The 23,446-nt window shown below is 48.8% G+C and overlaps 1 protein-coding gene across 12 annotated transcripts in view; it reads right to left on the bottom strand.

The window, feature by feature from the left end:
* Positions 1-23,446, bottom strand: part of DGKZ (diacylglycerol kinase zeta) — an 818,573-nt gene that overhangs the window by 249,569 nt on the left and 545,558 nt on the right. For all 12 annotated transcript variants that reach the window (XM_078684405.1, XM_078684404.1, XM_078684403.1 and 9 more), the window contains one exon: positions 7,816-7,887. In XM_078684405.1, the coding sequence (XP_078540531.1) occupies positions 7,816-7,887 (72 nt within the window). The remainder of the gene's footprint in view (positions 1-7,815; positions 7,888-23,446) is intronic.

Raw genomic sequence — 23,446 nt, 5'->3', positions numbered from 1 at the left:
AAATTTAATGTAATTACTTTATTTTAATGTAATTTAAATTTAATTGTATTTAATTTTTACCCTGTACCCCTTTACCCAAAAACCCAAAACTGACCCTTAATCTTAAAAATACCCCTTTACCCAAAAACCCAAAACTGACCCTAAACCCTAAAAATACCCCTTTACCCAAAAACCCCAAACTGACCCTAAACCCTAAAAATACCCCTTTACCCAAAAACCCAAAACTGACCCTGAACCCTAAAAATACCCCTTTATCCAAAAACCCAAAATTGACCCAGAACCCTAAAAATACCCCTTTACCCAAAAACTAAAAACTGACCCTGAACCCTAAAAATACCCTTTACCCAAAAACCCAAAACTGACCCTAAACCCTAAAAATACCCCTTTACCCAAAAACCCAAAACTGACCCTGAACCCTAAAAATACCCCTTTACCCAAAAACCCAAAACTGACCCTGAACCCTAAAAATACCCCTTTACCCAAAAACCCAAAACTGACCCTGAACCCTAAAAATACCCCTTTACCCAAAAATTCAAAACTGACCCTGAACCCTAAAAATACCCCTTTACCCAAAAACCCAAACTTATAATATTTTTAATAAAATGATATACTTACCAATACTTCTGTGCAATGGTATGCGTTGTAAAGGTACCTGCGTTGTAAATACATGCGTTGTAATGGTATTTCGTTGTAATGGATCCTGCGTTGTAAAAAATGCGTGGTAATGGTAGGTCGTTGTAAAAGTTGCGTGGTAATGGTTGTATACCCTGGGTTTTCAACAGTAGTTCAGAGCTTTCTTTCTTATCAAGCAGAAAACAGTCTTCAAATAATAAAGTATAACATAACTATGCGATTGATATTCGGAAGCCACAACAGAATAAGCTGTTTCAATGCGTCTCCTTTTCTTCAGAACACCAGCCTGCTACATTCTCTGGCAAGAGTAGTCAGATGTTGAACATGGAGGATTTTATATAAAAAAGGTATATAAAATAATGTAACACAAACATTTGCAAAATGTAAATTGTGTCCAACCCCGGCTCAATCTTCTTGGTCTGGTTTCCTAATGATCAGAAATCTTATCACTCTTGCATACACGTGTCTCTTCCCTTAAATATCTTTATTTAAATAACTGAACTATCGGAGAACCTGCAAAATGGCTTCACATTTATATCCAAATGTCTCGAGCTCCGATAGCCCTTACAGAGTACTTGCTAACCTAACTCCGGGCAGAGTGTACTTGCTTACCTAACTCCGGGCAGAGAAGTTGTGCGATTCTTATTTCCTGCGGATATGTATAAAAGCCGATAGCATGCATCGCCTTCAATGGTGAAATAGGGATATAGGTTATATTCACACGTGGGGTTGGAGGGTGGGACAACAAGGCTTGTGAAGCGATCTGCAGAAGAATTAATGAGACCTGTGCTCCCATCAGGATTTCAAAGGGCTAAACAGGATCTGTCCTTCTTCAGACTCATTTACTTTCTGTTATAATCCATTGGATAAACTCTAGGTGTGGACGGAACTCACGGAAGTTGACACAGAGTTACATAAACAGTCTGTGAGATTCCGCGGAGTTCAGTCAACAGGCAACAATAGGCAGCAGACAAACCGTTTCCATTTGGCCGCGTAGCAGGCATGGGAGGTAGGTCTGTGGGCTTCTTTGAGAATGATGATGCACAGGTGGAGATTATGGTATCCAAATTCTATGACCTCAGGAGCCAGAACGCAAGCTTGAGGGATCTGGGTGCCTGATTTCTCCCGGAGTGTGCGTGAGAATGACGGGCATGTTGGGAAGCCTCTCGTGAAGGACCAGAGAGAGGTCAGGCAGAGTTGGGAACCGTGGCTGGCGAGCCCATGTGGAAGCTATCAAGACGAGCATGAGGGACATCTGCCGAAGCCACCGAATCACAAATGGAAGGAGAGGGAGAGGAGGAAACGAGCTGGTAAATATCCCTGACCAATTCATCCATAGTGCATTGCCGCTGGACTGCAGATATGGGAACCTAGAGTCGAAGTTAAGGTATTTGGTGCTTTCTGCAGTTACAAAAAGATCTACATATGAGGGAACGAAGGCCTGGTGGATGGAGTTTCCAGGTGTGAACGTGTAAACGCATCATGCTGAGGCCAGCAAAATCATTGTCCATCCCCGGAGGGTTCCGCTAACAAATGAATGTTGTGGCGGCCAGCCCAACACCAAATGGTCTGAGATGGGGGAGACAGCTGTGGAGAGAACACCTCCCCCCCCCTTTTTCCACAGGTAGTGCACGGCTTTCATATTGTCCATTCAGACCAGGATAACCTTGCCTATCAGGTGAGATAGGAAGGCTTTCAACGCTAGGTGAACAGATAGAAGCTTCCGGTAATTGGTGTGAAGACCCTAGTATTTGGTCTCCTACATACCCTGTACACTACAGGCAGATCTTGCAACTGTGCCCACCCCCACCTCCAGAGACTGAGGCATCTGCTGTAACAATGGCCTGCAGAACAGGGTCAAGGAAAGGCTCCCCTACAATAGGTTGCTGCTGCTCCAGTCTGCAGAGAGCAATGAGTGCGGCGGCCAATCAACACTAGAATGTCCCAGGGACCCTCAGTCTGAGACCACTGTTGCACTAAATATTCCTGCAACGGATGCAGGTGAAGCCTTGCATGAGTGTTCTATGGCAACGCAGGAGCCATTGTGCCTAAAAGGCACATGACCATCCTGACTGCGAGTTGCTGATCTAGTTGGAAAATGGGAATTAGCGCTTGAAAAGACTGGATCCTTGTAGAGTTGGGATAGGCTAAACCTAACTCGGTGTTGAAAATAGCCCGTAAGTAAGGTTGGATCTGTAGGGGTTGGAGGTGAGATTTTGTGACATCGACAGTAAGCCCCAATCGATGAAGTAGACCTATTGTGGCTTGTGTGTGTTTTTGGCTCTGCTGACGGGTGTCAGCTTTGATGAGCCATTCGTCGAGATCAGGGAAAATATGATGCCTTGTCAGCAGAGATGGGAGGCTATCAACGCAAGGCCTTTGGTAAATACAAGAGGTGCAGTTGTGAGCCCCATAGGGGAGGACTTTGAAATGATAGTGCGTTCTGCCATCCACAAACCTGAGATCTCGGCAATGAGCTGGGTGTATTAGAATGTGGACGTGGGCATCCTTTAGTTCTAGAGCAGCAATTAAGTCGCCCTGCTGTAGAAGTCAGATGGTATTATGAAGGGTTACCATGTGAAAGGGCTCTGACAAAATACATTTGTTTAGGGGCCTGGAGTCCAGAATGTGACTGAGGGACCCGTCTTTTTTGGGTATGAGGAAGTATAGTGCGTACACTCCTGTACCTTGCTGATGGTTGGGGACTGATTCCATAGCCCATTTGAGAAGGAGGGTTTAACTTTCTCTTTGAGAAGTGCTTGATGTTCCGCTGATTGGCTGAGTTTGTGAGGTCGAATAGTTGGAGGCGTGGAATTGAGCTCCAGGCAATAAGCGTGTAGGATAATATTCCATACCCACTGGTCTGAGATAAAGAGTTGCCATGTGGGAGAGAACCCTGGTAGACATCCACCAATACAAGTTATGTGGTCAGGAGGAAGAGGCACGTAAGGGTGGCGTCTTTTGGAGAGCGACCTTTGCCTCTGGATTTGTTGTCTTCAAAGGGCCCTCTAAAATAACATCTGGAAGAGGATTGCTGGCCCTGGGTGCGCTGGTAAGAGGTAGAGGCTTCAGAAGAGGTGGTGTTTGAACCTCCACGGTAGGATACACAGTGAAAGGAACTACGAGGAGCTGGCCTATTAAGTGTCACCGTTGCTTTTGCCGTCTCTGTATCTTTTTTTTTTTTAGTTCCTATAGAGTTTGGTCCACCTGTGGCCCAAAAAGGTGATCCCCAATCAAAAAGCATATTCAGCTGATTTTGCTGATCATCCGGCTTGAAGCTAGAGATACTAAGCTGTGCATGTCTACGGAGGATAATTCTTGTATTCGCCCCACTAGTCGCATTATCCGCTGAGTGCAGGGCACGGCAAATGGGAGTATAAGAAATTAACTTGCCTTCGGATTCCATTTCCTGGCCACGTTTGCTACGTTTCCCAAGGAGGTACTGGAGAAACTCCTCCGTTTCATCCCAGTGGCACAGTCATAGCTTGAAAGGAGGCCCGTGGAATTGGACATATGCCAGTGGTTGTTGATTGCACTTCCACCCTTTTCCCCACCACATCTAAGTGTTTGCTCTCTTTATCTGGCAGGGAATCGCCGCTGGCCTGGGACTTTGCTCATTTATAGGCAGTGGTGAGGACCACTGAGTCGGTGGGAACTGACCACAATATATATAGGGTCAGATGGAGAAACCTTATATTTTTTATACACCCTAGGTGCTATAACCCCGGCTCTCATGACATCTTTAAAAATGTCTGGGGTATGACAAAGCATAGCCTTGAGAAATGCGTGGAGCAGTGAGTGGAGGAAAGGGGTTTGAAAAGAAAGTTATCTTCTAAGGGCTGCCTGTGAAGTTCCATCTTATGGAAGGGGGCAGCTCTATCAATCTGTCCTTGGAAGGATATAGAGACATCGGGAGCGGAGACGCAGGGAAAAGGTCTGGGTCTGTGTCCCCTGGCTGATCTGTATCGTAGGAGACCCATGGCTCGCCCTGTGGAGGAGTATCAAACATGCCCACAACATTACCATGCCCACCTGGGTCATAAAATGGATACCCCTGAGGTGCAATGTCAAGGGGGTCCCCTGTAGAAGGAAGTGGAGAGGGTGAAGGCAAAGGTGGGGGGTGGGTGGTGGTGCAAGAGGTAAGGGGCTAGTAGATCTATCTCCCTTCCTGCATAGTTTTGAGGGAACTGGAGCTAACTGCTGTTTAGAAGATGGAGAAGCAGGTTGTGAGGGGCGGGCAACGATAAGGCCAGTATGAGGGTGGATGACCAGCTGCTTTTACCTTGAATCAAGCTGTTCCTGGAGCTTCTGGGGGATGGGCTTGACTGGAGTGCTGATGTCAGATTTGGAGTTCGACACCAGAGTCTTCGGCTCTGAAATTGTCTTTTGTTTTAGTGCGGTCAGCTCGATGCCAAGGCGGACGTAGTCGATACAGAGAGTCGGCTCGATGCAGGGGGTCGACTCAGTGGCGGGGTGGTGGTAGCCAAAGCACACAGTCTGGAAGGTTGAGCGGTGCCGACCATGGCCCAAAGGCAGTGGCGGTCCAAAAGCCTGTCTCTGATGTTTAGAGGGGATCCATGCTTCTTGGCAGAAGGCAGCTCAGGATAGTGTCAGGGGGGTGCCAAACTCACGGACTCTTGAGTAGGTGGGAGGTCCTCTATCTCCAAGCCAATCTCCAGTTCGAAGCCAGAGCTGCCTTCAAGGGAGAAAGCCTCTTCATCAGCAGCCGATGGCTTTAGGGTCCGTTCCCCCTCGACGTCACCAGGACCGAACAGGTGTGGTGTATCTTGTATGCTCCTCCGTGACATCTTGAGTCGACAGGTGCAACAGTCGTGAAGAGTCTACTTGGAGAGGAAGGCATCGCAGTCGGCCTCGTGTTCCGGAGACAGATACAAATTACAGATCTGATGTAAATCGGTCAGAGGATATTTCGCGTGGCAGTGAGGACAAGAGCGAAAAGGTGTCCATTCCATCACAGTCAAAGCCTGGTGGAGAGACGACACGACAGACTCAAGACCCTCACAGGAGATTTACAGTGCTTTACAAATCAGTTCTTTTGATTGATTGAGTGATTGAGAAACAGAAGAAGGCCCCGATGGGCAAATCCAAGGAGGCACCAAGGTCGATACGGACCTGGCTTGATCGAAGTATTTGATCATCGACCCGCACAGGAATGAAGAGGAACGCAATCGAAGAACAATTACGAAGGAGGGAAGGTACCATATGAACCGAAAAAGAACCACGACGGTGTCGAACCAAAGCACATGTCGGCACCACACAGTGGAAAGAAAACAATCTAACAATGGAGTCAATGCCCACGTACCTTATCATCAAGAGGAGGAGTCACAAGCTCATGACTCAAAAGACTTCTGCAAAGAAAAACAACCTGCACACATCTGGGCCCAACATTAAATGGCAGGAGTATGAACAGCAGGTGTATCTACAGCCACACATGCCTCGAACAGACCATTTATTTTCCAAATATTATATTTTAGAATCCTTTTGACTCCATAATATGTTGAAGTGTAGAAAAATGGACACAATAGAAATGTAGACGACTAAAACATGTAGCACTGATTAATGTGTCCAATCTAAGCTGTAGGCAGACACTGCACAATAGTGTGTGCAGCGTCTTGTGCAGTGCAGCGTTTTAGGAGGGGTCTTTATAAACCTTTAAATTGTACAGTGTGTGTGTTACAGTCGAAGGTGTGTGCAGACACTGCACAGTTCCCGGTGCACAGCCCCAGGCACCGCTGCGTGCCATGAGGGGTCTTCATAACTCTTATATTGTACAGTTTTGTCACAGTATAAGGGGTGTGCAGACTCTGCCATTGTAGAAGACACTCTTTCTATTCAAAGCCAGGTCCACGTCTCCATCCAGGAAGACATTTCAAGTGACAGCTTCCGGCCAGTTTGTCCCCAGTGACCTCAGGGACCTGGAGCTCCATCGCTTACCCAAAACGTGGGAGGGATTTTCATCGCTTACCCAAAACGTGGGAGGGATTTTCATCACTTACCCAAAATGTGGGAGGGATTTTCATCACTTACCCAAAATGTGGGAGGGATTTTCATCACTTACCCAAAATGTGGGAGGGATTTTCATCACTTACCCAAAACGTGGGAGGGGTTCATCGCTTACCCAAAACGTGGAAGGGGTTTTCATCGCTTACCCAAAACGTGGGAGGGATTTTCATCGCTTACCCAAAACGTGGGAGGGATTTTCATCGCTTACCCAAAACGTGGGAGGGATTTTCATCGCTTACCCAAAACGTGGGAGGGATTTTCATCGCTTACCCAAAACGTGGGAGGGGTTTTCATCGCTTACCCAAAACGTGGGAGGGATTTTCATCGCTTACCCAAAATGTGGGAGGGATTTTCATCGCTTACCCAAAACGTGGGAGGGGTTCATCGCTTACCCAAAACGTGGAAGGGGTTTTCATCGCTTACCCAAAACGTGGGAGGGATTTTCATCGCTTACCCAAAACGTGGGAGGGATTTTCATCGCTTACCAAAAACGTGGGAGGGATTTTCATCGCTTACCCAAAACGTGGGAGGGGTTTTCATCGCTTACCCAAAATGTGGAAGGGGTTTTCATCGCTTACCCAAAACGTGGAAGGGATTTTCATCGCTTTCCCAAAACGTGGAAGGGGTTTTCATCACTTACCCAAAACGTGCGAGGGGTTTTCATCGCTTCCCCAAAACGTGGGAGGGGTTTTCATCGCTTACCCAAAACGTGGGAGGGGTTTTCATCGCTTACCCAAAACGTGGGAGGGGTTTTCATCGCTTACCCAAAACGTGGGAGGGGTTTTCATCGCTTACCCAAAACGTGGGAGGGATTTTCATCGCTTACCCAAAACGTGGGAGGGGTTTTCATCGCTTACCCAAAACGTGGGAGGGGTTTTGCATTTCCCTTTGGATTTTATAACATTTTAAGAAAGGAACTAAAAGGTCTTACAGTCACAAGTCACTACTGCGAGTGCCTGCGCTGCAGATCATGTTTGTGTCTTGGACCTTTGGTCCTGCTAGCCAAGCGAACTCCAGGTCTGCTGCCTTACACCAGCTTTGAACAAATGAATAGCATGAAATGCAGCGCTGAGAGGCAGCAGCACCCTTTGAACACTTTAGACAGGCGCTTGGGCCTCCAGAGGTCAGAGTAGGCAGCTACTCATCCCTTCCACTCACCGCAAATTTACACCAGGAGCAGCTGATGGCCACAATCTCTTTACTGTGAAAGGCAAACTTCTGCTGGAAGCCCTGTGAAGAGAAGAGAGAGAGAGAGGGGGTGAGGAGGAGACATCAGATATGGAAAGAGCGAGGCAAGGGGCGGTTACTGTTACAATGATGGAAAGTCCAGAGGTGGTAGGTTTCAAGTAGGTATTTATTATAATACAGAGTTACAGAGGTATGATGTTTAAGCCAAGATAGGAAGTAGGCCAGTAAGTATTTCTGTAAATAAGCCCCACCAGGAGCTGTCCTCCTGGCAGCTCAGCCTTCAGTCATCAACTGAATCTGTACACCCATCCAACATTCTATGACATATAGAACATTCCACACCGGGAGTAGGGGAAGAAAGAGAATATAGAAATAACTCTACAACACTTACACTTTAGGAAACTTGTCGAGCGCATACATGTCGAAGCAAGGGACTTTAGGCACAACATGACAACACCAGAAAGTACAACTTTCTATGGATCGTAGAATCAGGGAAAACGTGGGTCTCATATGCAGGTCAAATGAACATGAAATGTTCAAGTAAGATGAAGGGAGAATGAATCAATATCTCTTGGAGGGTTGTTTATGATTTCACGTAACACGGGATCCACTCCCAATCCACCGGATCACGCGTGCTGCGCGTGGCGTCTGAGGCTTTGCTGAGGCTTGTTTGCAGGAGTTGGGCAGCCAGGGCAAGTGCAGCACAGGCCTACAGTGTCCGGTGTCTCCTGGCATTGCAATGTCTGGGGACACCAGGCAAGCTAAAATAAAGCTTACAGAAGCTGCCAGGCTGGTCTGCGTTATGATACTCTCTTTTCCTAGACTTTAAACGCCGTTTATCAATACTTGGTCTTTCGGTATTCCTAGATTACAGAAGCGGATTCCTGGGGTTCGTAGTTTTCAGATGTTGTTTCCACATGTGATGCTGCCCTCGTTAGAATCGCAGTTCCAATGCACCTCGCCCAGCCATGGCTGCGGCAGTCATGTTTCCAGACACCTTGTGAAGGCAGAGCTGCTGTTTTTATTCCACTTCTGTAAAGCAGATAGTGCTGCTTCAGCCAGGTACCATCTAACACAGTTAGTGAAACGACTTCTGTACCCTTTAAACCCCTCGTGATTGCAGCACTCACGCTGTCATTCTGTTCCTGCGGACATGGTTCAGATGGCGCCGCTGCTATCGCCACATGGATGTTCATGCTGGGTCCATGTTTCTGTGCCTGGGGTGAGGTTTACTAATGCTGCCCCTGATGTACCATCTCCCAGATGTGCTTCCTCTGCACCTTACTCACATGGTGCAGTGCCTATGCTGCATGCAGAATGCCAGCTGCAGTCACATCTGTGCACACTGCAGAGCTGCTCCCAGTCCTCACACCTCAGGCAGGTAGGACATCTGCAATTAGATGGTGAGTGGGCAGATCTGCTACACATTGTACTGAGTACAGCTGTAATCACACAGTGTGTGCGGGTAGTACAGCTGTAATCACACAGTGTGTGCGGGTAGTACAGCTGTAATCACACAGTGTGTGCAGATAGTACAGCTGTAATCACACAGTGTGTGCGGGTAGTACAGCTGTAATCACACAGTGTGTGCAGGTAGTACAGCTATAATCACACAGTGTGTGCGAGTAGTACAGCTGTAATCACACAGTGTGTGTGGGTAGTACAGCTGTAATCACACAGTGTGTGCGAGTAGTACAGCTGTAATCACACAGTGTGTGTGGGTAGTACAGCTGTAATCACACAGTGTGTGCAGGTAGTACAGCTGTAATCACACAGTGTGTGCGAGTAGTACAGCTGTAATCACACAGTGTGTGTGGGTAGTACAGCTGTAATCACACAGTGTGTGCGGGTAGTACAGCTGTAATCACACAGTGTGTTCAGATAGTACAGCTGTAATCACACAGTGTGTGCGAGTAGTACAGCTGTAATCACACAGTGTGTGCGGGTAGTACAGCTGTAATCACACAGTGTGTTCAGATAGTACAGCTGTAATCACACAGTGTGTGCGAGTAGTACAGCTGTAATCACACAGTGTGTGCGGGTAGTACAGCTGTAATCACACTGTGTGCAGGTAGTACAGCTGTAATCACACAGTGTGTGCGAGTAGTACAGCTGTAATCACACAGTGTGTACAGATAGTACAGCTGTAATCACAGTGTGTGCAGATAGTACAGCTGTAATCACACTGTGCGGGTAGAACAGCTGTAATCACACAGTGTGTGCGGGTAATACAGCTGTAATCACACAGTGTGTGCAGGTAGTACAGCTGTAATCACACAGTGTGTGCGAGTAGTACAGCTGTAATCACACAGTGTGTGCGGGTAGTACAGCTGTAATCACACAGTGTGTGCAGGTAGTACAGCTGTAATCACACAGTGTGTGCGAGTAGTACAGCTGTAATCACACAGTGTGTGCAGGTAGAACAGCTGTAATCACACAGTGTGTGCAGGTAGTACAGCTGTAATCACACAGTGTGTGCAGGTAGAACAGCTGTAATCACACAGTGTGTGCGGGTAGTACAGCTGTAATCACACAGTGTGTGCAGGTAGTACAGCTGTAATCACACAGTGTGTGCAGGTAGTACAGCTGTAATCACACAGTGTGTGCGAGTAGTACAGCTGTAATCACACAGTGTGTGCGGGTAGTACAGCTGTAATCACACAGTGTGTGCGAGTAATACAGCTGTAATCACACAGTGTGTGCAGGTAGTACAGCTGTAATCACACAGTGTGTGCAGGTAGTACAGCTGTAATCACACAGTGTGTGCGAGTAGTACAGCTGTAATCACACAGTGTGTGCAGGTAGAACAGCTGTAATCACACAGTGTGTGCAGGTAGTACAACTGTAATCACACAGTGTGTGCAGATAGTACAGCTGTAATCACACAGTGTGCAGGTAGTACAGCTGTAATCACACAGTGTGCAGGTAGTACAGCTGTAATCACACAGTGTGTGCAGGTAGAACAGCTGTAATCACACAGTGTGTGCAGGTAGAACAGCTGTAATCACACAGTGTGTGCAGGTAGTACAGCTGTAATCACACAGTGTGTGCAGGTAGTACAGCTATAATCGCAGTGTGTGCAGGTAGTACAGCTATAATCGCAGTGTGTGCAGGTAGTACAGCTGTAATCACACAGTGTGTGCAGATAGTACAGCTGTAATCACACAGTGTGTGCAGGTAGTACAGCTGTAATCGCACAGTGTGTGCAGGTAGAACAGCTGTACTCACACAGTGTGTGCAGGTAGAACAGCTGTAATCACACAGTGTGTGCAGGTAGAACAGCTGTAATCACACAGTGTGTGCAGGTAGTACAGCTATAATCGCAGTGTGTGCAGGTAGTACAGCTGTAATCACACAGTGTGTGCAGATAGTATAGCTGTAATCACACAGTGTGTGCAGGTAGTACAGCTGTAATCACACAGTGTGTGCAGGTAGAACAGCTGTAATCACACAGTGTGTGCAGGTAGTACAGCTGTAATCACACAGTGTGTGCAGGTAGAACAGCTGTAATCACACAGTGTGTGCAGGTAGTACAGCTATAATCGCAGTGTGTGCAGGTAGTACAGCTATAATCGCAGTGTGTGCAGGTAGTACAGCTGTAATCACACCGTGTCTGCAGGTAGTACATCTGTAATCACACAGTGTGTGCAGGTAGTACAGCTGTAATCACACAGTGTGTGCGAGTAGTACAGCTGTAATCACACAGTGTGTGCGGGTAGTACAGCTGTAATCACACAGTGTGTGCAGATAGTACAGCTGTAATCACACAGTGTGTGCGGGTAGTACAGCTGTAATCACACAGTGTGTGCAGGTAGAACAGCTGTAATCACACAGTGTGTGCAGGTAGTACAACTGTAATCACACAGTGTGTGCAGATAGTACAGCTGTAATCACACAGTGTGTGCAGGTAGTACAGCTGTAATCACACAGTGTGTGCAGATAGTACAGCTGTAATCACACAGTGTGTGCAGGTAGAACAGCTGTAATCACACACTGTGTGCAGGTAGTACAGCTGTAATCACACAGTGTGTGCAGATAGTACAGCTGTAATCACACAGTGTGTGCAGGTAGTACAGCTGTAATCACACAGTGTGTGCAGATAGTACAGCTGTAATCACACAGTGTGTGCAGGTAGAACAGCTGTAATCACACAGTGTGTGCAGGTAGAACAGCTGTAATCACACAGTGTGTGCAGGTAGTACAACTGTAATCACACAGTGTGTGCAGGTAGTACAGCTATAATCGCAGTGTGTGCAGGTAGTACAGCTATAATCGCAGTGTGTGCAGGTAGTACAGCTGTAATCACACAGTGTGTGCAGATAGTACAGCTGTAATCACACAGTGTGTGCAGGTAGTACAGCTGTAATCGCACAGTGTGTGCAGGTAGAACAGCTGTAATCACACAGTGTGTGCAGGTAGTACAGCTGTAATCACACAGTGTGTGCAGGTAGTACAGCTGTAATCACACAGTGTGTGCAGGTAGTACAGCTGTAATCACACAGTGTGTGCAGGTAGAACAGCTGTAATCACACAGTGTGTGCAGGTAGTACAGCTATAATCGCAGTGTGTGCAGGTAGTACAGCTTTAATCGCAATGTGTGCAGGTAGTACAGCTGTAATCACACAGTGTGTGCAGATAGTATAGCTGTAATCACACAGTGTGTGCAGGTAGTACAGCTGTAATCACACAGTGTGTGCAGGTAGAACAGCTGTAATCACACAGTGTGTGCAGGTAGTACAGCTGTAATCACACTGTGCAGGTAGAACAGCTGTAATCACACAGTGTGTGCAGGTAGTACAGCTATAATCGCAGTGTGTGCAGGTAGTAGAGCTATAATCGCAGTGTGTGCAGGTAGTACAGCTGTAATCACACAGTGTGTGCAGGTAGTACAGCTGTAATCACACCGTGTCTGCAGGTAGTACATCTGTAATCACACAGTGTGTGCAGGTAGTATAGCTGTAATCACACAGTGTGTGCAGGTAGTACAGCTATAATCGCAGTGTGTGCAGGTACAGTGTGTGCAGGTAGTACAGCTGTAATCACACAGTGTGTGCAGGTAGTACAGCAATAATCGCAGAGTGTGCAGGTAGTACAGCTGTAATCACAACATGTGTGCAGGTAGTACAGCTGTAATCACACCGTGTGTGCAGATAGTACAGCTGTAATCACACAGTGTGTGCAGGTAGTACAGCTGTAATCACACAGTGTGTGCAGGTAGTACAGCTGTAATCACACAGTGTGTGCAGGTAGTACAGCTGTAATCACACAGTGTGTGCAGATAGTACAGCTGTAATCACACAGTGTGTGCAGATAGTACAGCTGTAATCACACAGTGTGCAGGTAGTACAGCTGTAATCACACAGTGTGCAGGTAGTACAGCTGTAATCACACAGTGTGTGCAGGTAGAACAGCTGTAATCACACAGTGTGTGCAGGTAGAACAGCTGTAATCACACAGTGTGTGCAGGTAGTACAGCTATAATCGCAGTGTGTGCAGGTAGTACAGCTATAATCGCAGTGTGTGCAGGTAGTACAGCTGTAATCACACAGTGTGTGCAGATAGTACAGCTGTAATCACACAGTGTGTGCAGGTAGTACAGCTGTAATCGCACAGTGTGTGCAGGTAGAACAGCTGTACTCACACAGTGTGTGCAGGTAGTACAGCTATAATCACACAGTGTGTGCAGGTAGAACAGCTGTAATCACACAGTGTGTGCAGGTAGTACAGCTATAATCGCAGTGTGTGCAGGTAGTACAGCTGTAATCACACAGTGTGTGCAGATAGTATAGCTGTAATCACACAGTGTGTGCAGGTAGTACAGCTGTAATCACACAGTGTGTGCAGGTATAACAGCTGTAATCACACTGTGTGCAGGTAGTACAGCTGTAATCACACAGTGTGTGCAGGTAGAACAGCTGTAATCACACAGTGTGTGCAGGTAGTACAGCTATAATCGCAGTGTGTGCAGGTAGTACAGCTATAATCGCAGTGTGTGCAGGTAGTACAGCTGTAATCACACAGTGTGTGCAGGTAGTACAGCTATAATCGCAGTGTGTGCAGGTAGTACAGCTGTAATCACACCGTGTCTGCAGGTAGTACATCTGTAATCACACAGTGTGTGCAGGTAGTATAGCTGTAATCACACAGTGTGTGCAGGTAGTACAGCTGTAATCACACAGTGTGTGCAGGTAGTACAACTATAATCGCAGTGTGTGCAGATAGTACAGCTGTAATCACACAGTGTGTGCAGATAGTACAGCTGTAATCACACAGTGTGTGCAGATAGTACAGCTGTAATCACACAGTGTGCAGGTAGTACAGCTGTAATCACACAGTGTGCAGGTAGTACAGCTGTAATCACACAGTGTGTGCAGGTAGAACAGCTGTAATCACACAGTGTGTGCAGGTAGAACAGCTGTAATCACACAGTGTGTGCAGGTAGAACAGCTGTAATCACACAGTGTGTGCAGGTAGAACAGCTGTAATCACACAGTGTGTGCAGGTAGTACAGCTATAATCGCAGTGTGTGCAGGTAGTACAGCTATAATCGCAGTGTGTGCAGGTAGTACAGCTGTAATCACACAGTGTGTGCAGGTAGTACAGCTATAATCGCAATGTGTGCAGGTAGTACAGCTGTAATCACACAGTGTGTGCAGATAGTATAGCTGTAATCACACAGTGTGTGCAGGTAGTACAGCTGTAATCACACAGTGTGTGCAGGTAGAACAGCTGTAATCACACAGTGTGTGCAGGTAGTACAGCTGTAATCACACAGTGTGTGCAGGTAGAACAGCTGTAATCACACAGTGTGTGCAGGTAGTACAGCTATAATCGCAGTGTGTGCAGGTAGTACAGCTATAATCGCAGTGTGTGCAGGTAGTACAGCTGTAATCACACAGTGTGTGCAGGTAGTACAGCTATAATCGCAGTGTGTGCAGGTAGTACAGCTGTAATCACACCGTGTCTGCAGGTAGTACATCTGTAATCACACAGTGTGTGCAGGTAGTATAGCTGTAATCACACAGTGTGTGCAGGTAGTACAGCTGTAATCACACAGTGTGTGCAGGTAGTACAGCTATAATCGCAGTGTGTGCAGGTAGTACAGCTATAATCGCAGTGTGTGCAGGTAGTACAGCTGTAATCACACAGTGTGTGCAGGTAGTACAGCTGTAATCACACCGTGTCTGCAGGTAGTACATCTGTAATCACACAGTGTGTGCAGGTAGTATAGCTGTAATCACACAGTGTGTGCAGGTAGTACAGCTGTAATCACACAGTGTGTGCAGGTAGTACAGCTATAATCGCAGTGTGTGCAGGTAGTACAGCTGTAATCACACAGTGTGTGCAGGTAGTACAGCTGTAATCACACAGTGTGTGCAGGTAGTACAGCTGTAATCACACAGTGTGTGCAGGTAGTACAGCTATAATCGCAGAGTGTGCAGGTAGTACAGCTGTAATCACAACGTGTGTGCAGGTAGTACAGCTGTAATCACACCGTGTCTGCAGGTAGTACAGCTGTAATCACACAGTGTGTGCAGGTAGTACAGCTATAATCGCAGAGTGTGCAAGTCAAGTCAAGTCAAAGGATTTATATAGCGCGCTACATACCCAGAGGGTCTCAAGGCGCTTGAAGAAGGGGGAGTTACTTGTCGAATATCCACGTTTTGAGTTGTTTTCTGAATGCTAGGTGGTTCTGAGTAAGGCGAAGGTCAGTGGGAAGTGAGTTCCAAGTTTTAGCTGCTAGGTAGGAGAAGGATCTACCTCCCATGGTGGTTTTGTTGATGTGGGGTACAGTGGCAAGGGCTTGGTTGGAGGATCTTAGCTGGCGGGAGGGGGTGTAGAAGGATAGTCGTGTGTTGAGGCATTCGGGTCCGATTTTGTAGAGTGCTTTGTGTGCGTGGGTTAGGAGCCGGAAAGTGATCCTCTTATTGACGGGGAGCCAGTGGAGGTTTTTCAGGTGATCAGAGATGTGTTCTTTACGCGGGATGTCTAATATGAGCCTGGCTGAGGCGTTCTGGATGCGTTGTAGTTTTTTCTGGAGTTTTGCGGTGGTGCCGGCGTAGAGGGTGTTTCCGTAGTCCAGTCGGCTCGTGACCAGAGCGTGGGTGACTGTTTTTCTAGTTTCGGAAGGGATCCAGCGAAATGTTTTTTTGAGCATGCGAAGAATGTTGAAGCAAGATGAAGAAACGGCGTTGACTTGTCTGTTCATCGAGAGTGAGGAATCTAGGATGATGCCCAGGTTCCGTGCGTGGTCCGTCGGGATGGGTGCTTTTCCAAGGGCCTCTGGCCACCAAGAGTCGTCCCAGGCGGAGGGGGAGGAACCTAAGATGAGGACTTCTGTTTTGTCAGAGTTCAGTTTCAGACGGCTGTGCCTCATCCATTCGGCTACTTATTTCATTCCTTCGTGTAGGTTGGTTTTGGCCGTGTTAGGGTCTCTGGTGAGTGATAGGATCAGTTGAGTGTCGTCGGCGTAGGAGATGATGTTGAGGTTATGTTGGCGTGCGATGGCCGCGAGGGGGCTCATGTAAACGTTGAAGAGGGTGGGACTGAGTGAGGACCCTTGAGGTACGCCGTAGATGACTTCAGTGGCCTCTGACTTGAAAGGTGGAAGGCGGACTCTCTGGGTTCTTCCGGAGAGGAACGAGGTGATCCATTCCAGTGCTTTTCCTTGGATTCCGATGTTTTTGAGGCGCTGTAGAAGGGTGTTATGGCAGACTGTGTCGAAGGCTGCGGAGAGGTCGAGGAGGATGAGGGCGACTGTGTCTCCATTGTCCAGTAGAGTTCGAATGTCGTCTGTTGCTGCGATGAGTGCGGTCTCAGTGCTGTGTTTTGCTCGGAAGCCAGACTGTGAGGAGTCGAGGGATTTGTTGGTTTCGAGGAATGCGGCGAGCTGGTTGTTGACAGCTTTCTCGATGACTTTGGCCGGGAATGGAAGGAGTGAGATAGGGCGATAGTTTTTGAGTTCGGTGGGGTCAGCTGTGGGTTTCTTCAGGAGGGCGCTTAGTTCGGCATGTTTCCAGCTTTCCGGGAAGGTTGCAGAGTTGAGGGAGCAGTTGATGACGTCTCGGAGGTGCGGTGCAATAGTGGCGTCAGCTTTGTTGAAGATGTGGTGAGGGCAAGGGTCAGTGGGGGATCCTGAGTGGATAGAGTTCATCAGACGGATGGTGTCCTCAGTGGAGATTGGCTACCAGTCATTGAGGGTGTTCAGGGGGGGTGGGGTTCCTGCAGGGGATTGGGAGGGTTGGTCTCCAGGTTGGTTGTCGAAGCTGTTGTGGATGTCTGCAATTTTGTTGTGGAAGAATGAGGCTAGGGAGTCGCAGAGGGCTTGAGAGGGGGTGATGTCGTTGGAGTTGGCTGAGGGGTTGGTGAATTCCTTGACGATGTTGAATAATTCCTTGCTGTTGTGGGCGTTATTATCTAGACGGTCCTTGAAGGCTACTTTCTTGGCATTTCGGATTAGTTGGTGGTGAATGCGGGTGGCGTTTTTGAAGGTGTCCTTGGTGCTGGTGTTAGGGTCTTTTTTCCAGGCCTTCTCAAGGGAGCGACAGAGTTTCTTAGATTTCTTAAGGTCATCGTTGAACCAGGAGGCCTTCTTGCTGCCTAGTTTGATTTGTCGTTTTTTCAGTGGTGCTAGGATGTCGGCGCTGTTGGATAACCATTGGGTGAGGTTGGTGGCTGCTTGGTCTGGGTTTGAGGAGTGGGCGGGGGGCTTTTGAAGAAGCGATGAGGAGATCTGGTCGATGGTGATTTTGTTCCAGTTTCTTTGCAGAGTGGGTTGGGGGTGGTTGTTGGATGTGGGCTTGTTGTAGGTGAAGTGAACGCAGCTGTGGTCAGTCCAAAGGAGAGCTGTGGTGTGGCTGAAGGAAACATGTTTGCTGGAGGTGAAGATAGGGTCGAGTGTGTGACCTGCGATGTGGGTGGAGGTAGTGACAAGTTGTTTAAGTCCGAGGTTGGCGAGGTTGTCCAGAAGGGTGGAGGTGTTGCGGTCGTTGTTCTTTTCAAGGTGAAAGTTGAGGTCTCCCAAAAGGATGTAGTCCTCGGAGGGGAGAGCGTGTGGAGTGATGAAGTCCGTGATGTCTTCACTAAATTGTGCGCGGGGTCCTGGTGGCCTGTAAAGGAGGGTGCCTCTGAGTGTGGTCTTGGGGTCGATGTGGATCTGGAAGTGAAGGTGTTCAGAGTTGGCGAGATTGACGTCTGAGCTGGTTGAGATGCGGATGGATTTCTTATGGACGATAGCGATGCCTCCTCCTGTGTGGCCGGTACGGTCCTTGCGAATGATCTTATAGCCTTCCGGGATGGCAATGGTGATGTCTGGGGCAGAAGAGGCGTTCATCCATGTTTCTGTTAGGAAGGCGACGTCCGGAGAGATGGTGTCGAGTAGATTCCATAGGTCAATGGCGTGCCTGTGGACCGATCGGGTGTTGAGCAGGATGCATTGTAGGTGGTTGGGGTCGGATATCTGTTGTGTGTTCGTAGATGAGGAGTAGTTCTTGGTGCCGTCGAACTTGCAGGAGTTGCAGGAAAAGGGTCCATGGGTGTGGCCAGGAGCAGCTTGGACGCAGTTGGGGGAGCGGCCGGGGTTAAGGGCTAGGAGGGTGGTGGCATCATAAGTAATGCGGGAGGGGTGGACTTCACGAGGACCAGGGGGTCTGGCGCTGGGCGCGGTCCAGGCGCGGACGGGCGTAGACGGGCTTACCTTTGGCGCACCTTCGGCGTGGCCGTAGCGCGTGGACGCTGCGCGTGGAGGCATTGGCCATAAATGGTGAGAGGAGGGGGCGGAGCGTGGGAGGGTCAGCAGGGAGGCGGGGTCTGGGAGGAGACACGGGTGAAAACAACAAACAAGTCGAAATGGCCGCCTAGAGTGGAATCGAAAGTGGGGCACAGCCGAAGCTTCACTCAAACAATCTAGTTACTAAGTAACTAAGGAGACGCTTCGCCTACAAACACAATCGCCGCTTTAGACAATAGATTAAAATTCTAATGTAGCAATGCGCGCTCTAACGCTAACAAGCGCTCAAACGTGATGAAATAATTTCGGAACAGAAATGCGGGCAAAAACGATACCAAGCGCAGAGAGACGATGCATGCGCTGTAGCAGGACGGCAGTCAGCTGGAATTCTGGCAGGCAAGGCAGGCAGCTAGCACAGGGCTTCTGTGGAGCGAGAGGAGAGCTGGGGGAGCGACCGTGATGGATGGAATCCAGGTAGTACAGCTGTAATCACACAGTGTGTGCAGGTAGTACAGCTATAATCGCAGAGTGTGCAGGTAGTATAGCTGTAATCACACAGTGTGTGCAGGTAGTACAGCTGTAATCACAGTGTGTGCAGGTAGTACAGCTATAATCGCAGTGTGTGCAGGTAGTACAGCTGTAATCACACAGTGTGTGCAGGTAGTACAGCTGTAATCACACAGTGTGTGCAGGTAGTACAGCTATAATCGCAGAGTGTGCAGGTAGTACAGCTGTAATCACAACGTGTGTGCAGGTAGTACAGCTGTAATCACACCGTGTCTGCAGGTAGTACAGCTGTAATCACACAGTGTGTGCAGGTAGTACAGCTATAATCGCAGTGTGTGCAGGTAGTACAGCTGTAATCACAACGTGTGTGCAGGTAGTACAGCTATAATCACACAGTGTGTGCAGGTAGTACAGCTATAATCACACAGTGTGTGCAGGTAGTATAGCTATAATCACACAGTGTATGCAGGAAGTACAGCTGTAATCACACCGTGTCTGCAGGTAGTACAGCTGTAATCACAGTGTGTGCAGGTAGTACAGCTATAATCGCAGAGTGTGCAGGTAGTACAGCTGTAATCACACAGTGTGTGCAGGTAGTACAGCTATAATCGCAGAGTGTGCAGGTAGTACAGCTGTAATCACACAGTGTGTGCAGGTAGTACAGCTATAATCGCAGAGTGTGCAGGTAGTACAGCTGTAATCACACAGTGTGTGCAGGTAGTACAGCTATAATCACACAGTGTGTGCAGGTAGTACAGCTATAATCGCAGAGTGTGCAGGTAGTACAGCTGTAATCACACAGTGTGTGCAGGTAGTACAGCTATAATCGCAGAGTGTGCAGGTAGTACAGCTGTAATCACACAGTGTGTGCAGGTAGTACAGCTATAATCGCAGAGTGTGCAGGTAGTATAGCTGTAATCACACAGTGTGTGCAGGTAGTACAGCTGTAATCACACAGTGTGTGCAGGTAGTACAGCTATAATCGCAGTGTGTGCAGGTAGTACAGCTGTAATCACACAGTGTGTGCAGGTAGTACAGCTGTAATCGCACAGTGTGTGCAGGTAGTACAGCTATAATCGCAGAGTGTGCAGGTAGTACAGCTGTAATCACAACGTGTGTGCAGGTAGTACAGCTGTAATCACACCGTGTCTGCAGGTAGTAAAGCTGTAATCACAGTGTGTGCAGGTAGTACAGCTATAATCGCAGAGTGTGCAGGTAGTACAGCTGTAATCACACAGTGTGTGCAGGTAGTACAGCTATAATCGCAGTGTGTGCAGGTAGTACAGCTGTAATCACACAGTGTGTGCAGGTAGTACAGCTGTAATCGCACAGTGTGTGCAGGTAGTACAGCTATAATCGCAGAGTGTGCAGGTAGTACAGCTGTAATCACAACGTGTGTGCAGGTAGTACAGCTGTAATCACACCGTGTCTGCAGGTAGTACAGCTGTAATCACAGTGTGTGCAGGTAGTACAGCTATAATCGCAGAGTGTGCAGGTAGAACAGCTGTAATCACACAGTGTGTGCAGGTAGTACAGCTATAATCGCAGTGTGTGCAGGTAGTACAGCTATAATCGCAGTGTGTGCAGGTAGTACAGCTGTAATCACACAGTGTGTGCAGGTAGTACAGCTGTAATCGCACAGTGTGTGCAGGTAGTACAGCTATAATCGCAGAGTGTGCAGGTAGTACAGCTGTAATCACAACGTGTGTGCAGGTAGTACAGCTGTAATCACACCGTGTCTGCAGGTAGTACAGCTGTAATCACAGTGTGTGCAGGTAGTACAGCTATAATCGCAGAGTGTGCAGGTAGAACAGCTGTAATCACACAGTGTGTGCAGGTAGTACAGCTATAATCGCAGTGTGTGCAGGTAGTACAGCTATAATCGCAGTGTGTGCAGGTAGAACAGCTATAATCGCAGTGTGTGCAGGTAGTACAGCTGTAATCACACAGTGTGTGCAGGTAGTACAGCTATAATCGCAGTGTGTGCAGGTAGTACAGCTGTAATCACAACGTGTGTGCAGGTAGTACAGCTATAATCACACAGTGTGTGCAGGTAGTACAGCTATAATCGCAGAGTGTGCAGGTATTATAGCTGTAATCACACAGTGTGTGCAGGTAGTACAGCTATAATCGCAGAGTGTGCAGGTTTTATAGCTGTAATCACACAGTGTGTGCAGGTAGTACAGCTATAATCGCAGTGTGTGCAGGTAGTACAGCTGTAATCACAACGTGTGTGCAGGTAGTACAGCTATAATCACACAGTGTGTGCAGGTAGTACAGCTATAATCGCAGAGTGTGCAGGTAGTACAGTGTGACGGGGAGGACCCGGACGCGGGCCCCCCCGGCTTACCTTTACCTGTGTCCCCTCTTTTTGTGCAGCACACAGACACCTGGAAAACACCTGTCGACCGGATACATCCTCTACAGAACATGGAGGAGCCGTGTTACTTTAACTGGGCGGAGCTGGACACTGAACCCGCCCGCCGGCTGGAGATAAATGAACGCCCCAAACAGACTCAGGTGTGTATTACACCCGGAGGAGACGGAGAGTGGTGGCGTGAGAGAGAAGCGGAGTGGAGCAGGACGGAGGACGGAGAAACGGAGATTACAGACGAGGAAGAGTCGGGAGAGAAGAGGAGGAGGTCGGGAGAGGAGACGAGCGTGGAACATCAGCTGGAGGAGTCGGGAGAGCCGAGGAAGAGGTCGGGAGCGGAGGAGACGTGCATAGAACATCTGACAGCGGAGGCGGGAGAGGCACTGCGGAGGACGGAGACCGGAGCCGAGGGCAGAAAGACCATTGACTACTGCGACAAGCCGGGAGGCCAACGGGAAGGCGCATCGCCCAGCCACACTTCACATGAAGTGTGGCTAGAACAGGTACGGTCGCGGTTCACGGGGTGGGCGGGCCGTAAGTGGGGTAAACCTCCGTGACACCCTCCAACGACCTTCGGTGCAAAACCCCCCCCCCCCCTCCTCACTTGACCGGCACCTTAGTCTTGAAGAGCACGTGTGGTCCCTCACTCCCCTTCCCCAAGCACGCACTTAAACCAAAGCCTAATATTGGTTTCTTTCTGTTTTGGGCGGCGTTCCTGACGGGAGTGGAGACACGGCGGATTCAAGGCCTACAACATCCAGAAGGCATCGGGAGTTCCGATGGCAGGAAGCGGCAAAACAAGCAGCTGAGGACGCCGACAACCCGCTCCCATTCTACAGAGTACCTGTACAAAAGAGGAGACAATATAAAACAATAAAACCCTCGCTACCCAGAACTCCCGTGTCAGTGAGTTTGTTTGAGAACCCAGCCAAAAGCCCACAAGTGGTGGAGAATGTGGGCATAGAAGCAGCCATCCAGGACACTAAGATGGAAGAAATGCTACAAGCGTTGGTGAAGGGACAGGAGCAGTTGGGGTGGGCCGTGGAGCAGCAGCTTGCCTCCGCCCAATTGGACAGGGATGCATTCCGCAACACAGTGGCGGCACAACTAGAGGGCCTACAACAACCCGCCGCTCCGGGTGCTATCCCCGTCAGAGAGACAAGACCGCCTCATATACCTGCCGGTATATCTTTACAAAAGTATTCCTCCGGTGAGGATCCAGACGCCTTCATGGTGAATTTCGAGCGGGTGGCGCTTGCCTGTGGATGGCCTTTAGATAAATGGCCCTTCTTTCTCGCACTCCTATTAACTGGAGAGGCACAGGCCGCCTATCAGGTGGCCAATAGCAATGGACTGACGCCATATGGACAGATCAAAGCCATCATACTAGACCACCTTGATTTGGACGCGGAAGCCTACCGCGTCCGGTTCCGCAAAGAAAGGGGTCAAGCGGGGGACAATCCCAAAACCTTGTTCTTCCGTCTGAAAGCAGCGGCCGACAAATGGCTAACCCCAGTCACAAGCTCCAAAGAGGATATCATGGATAAAATATATCTGGAGCAGTTCCTGGAGGCGCTGCCGTATGGGACTCAGAGGTGGCTGCGGCAGCATTCCAACTTGACAACCACCCAAACCATGGAGATGGCAGCCACGTTTGCCCGTGCTCAGCCGCGCTTGCACCCCAGTGAACCAGAAAAAACCAACAAAGCACCCCCGAGACCGGAACGCAGGCCCCGAGCACCTCCCGGACTACCGGCTCCCCGGTTTGTTAGCCCAGAGGGCCCCTCGTTCCGTGGACCGCAGTGTTTCGATTGTGGGGCCTGGGGCCACATCGCTCGATTCTGCCCCCAAAAACGGCATGGTGAAGAACCAATGGAGGTCGGTTACATGCCGAAGGCTGTCATGTATTCCGCCGAACTTGGAGGCGCCTATCACGCGAGTGTTACCGTCAATGGGGCTGTGATCAGGGCCCTATTGGATTCGGGGTGTAA

Source organism: Lissotriton helveticus, chromosome 3_2 (genome assembly GCF_964261635.1).
Source record: "Lissotriton helveticus chromosome 3_2, aLisHel1.1, whole genome shotgun sequence".
Taxonomy (NCBI): domain Eukaryota; kingdom Metazoa; phylum Chordata; class Amphibia; order Caudata; family Salamandridae; genus Lissotriton; species Lissotriton helveticus.
Note: the sequence above shows the minus strand (reverse complement) of the source record. Positions and strands in the feature narration are given on the sequence as shown.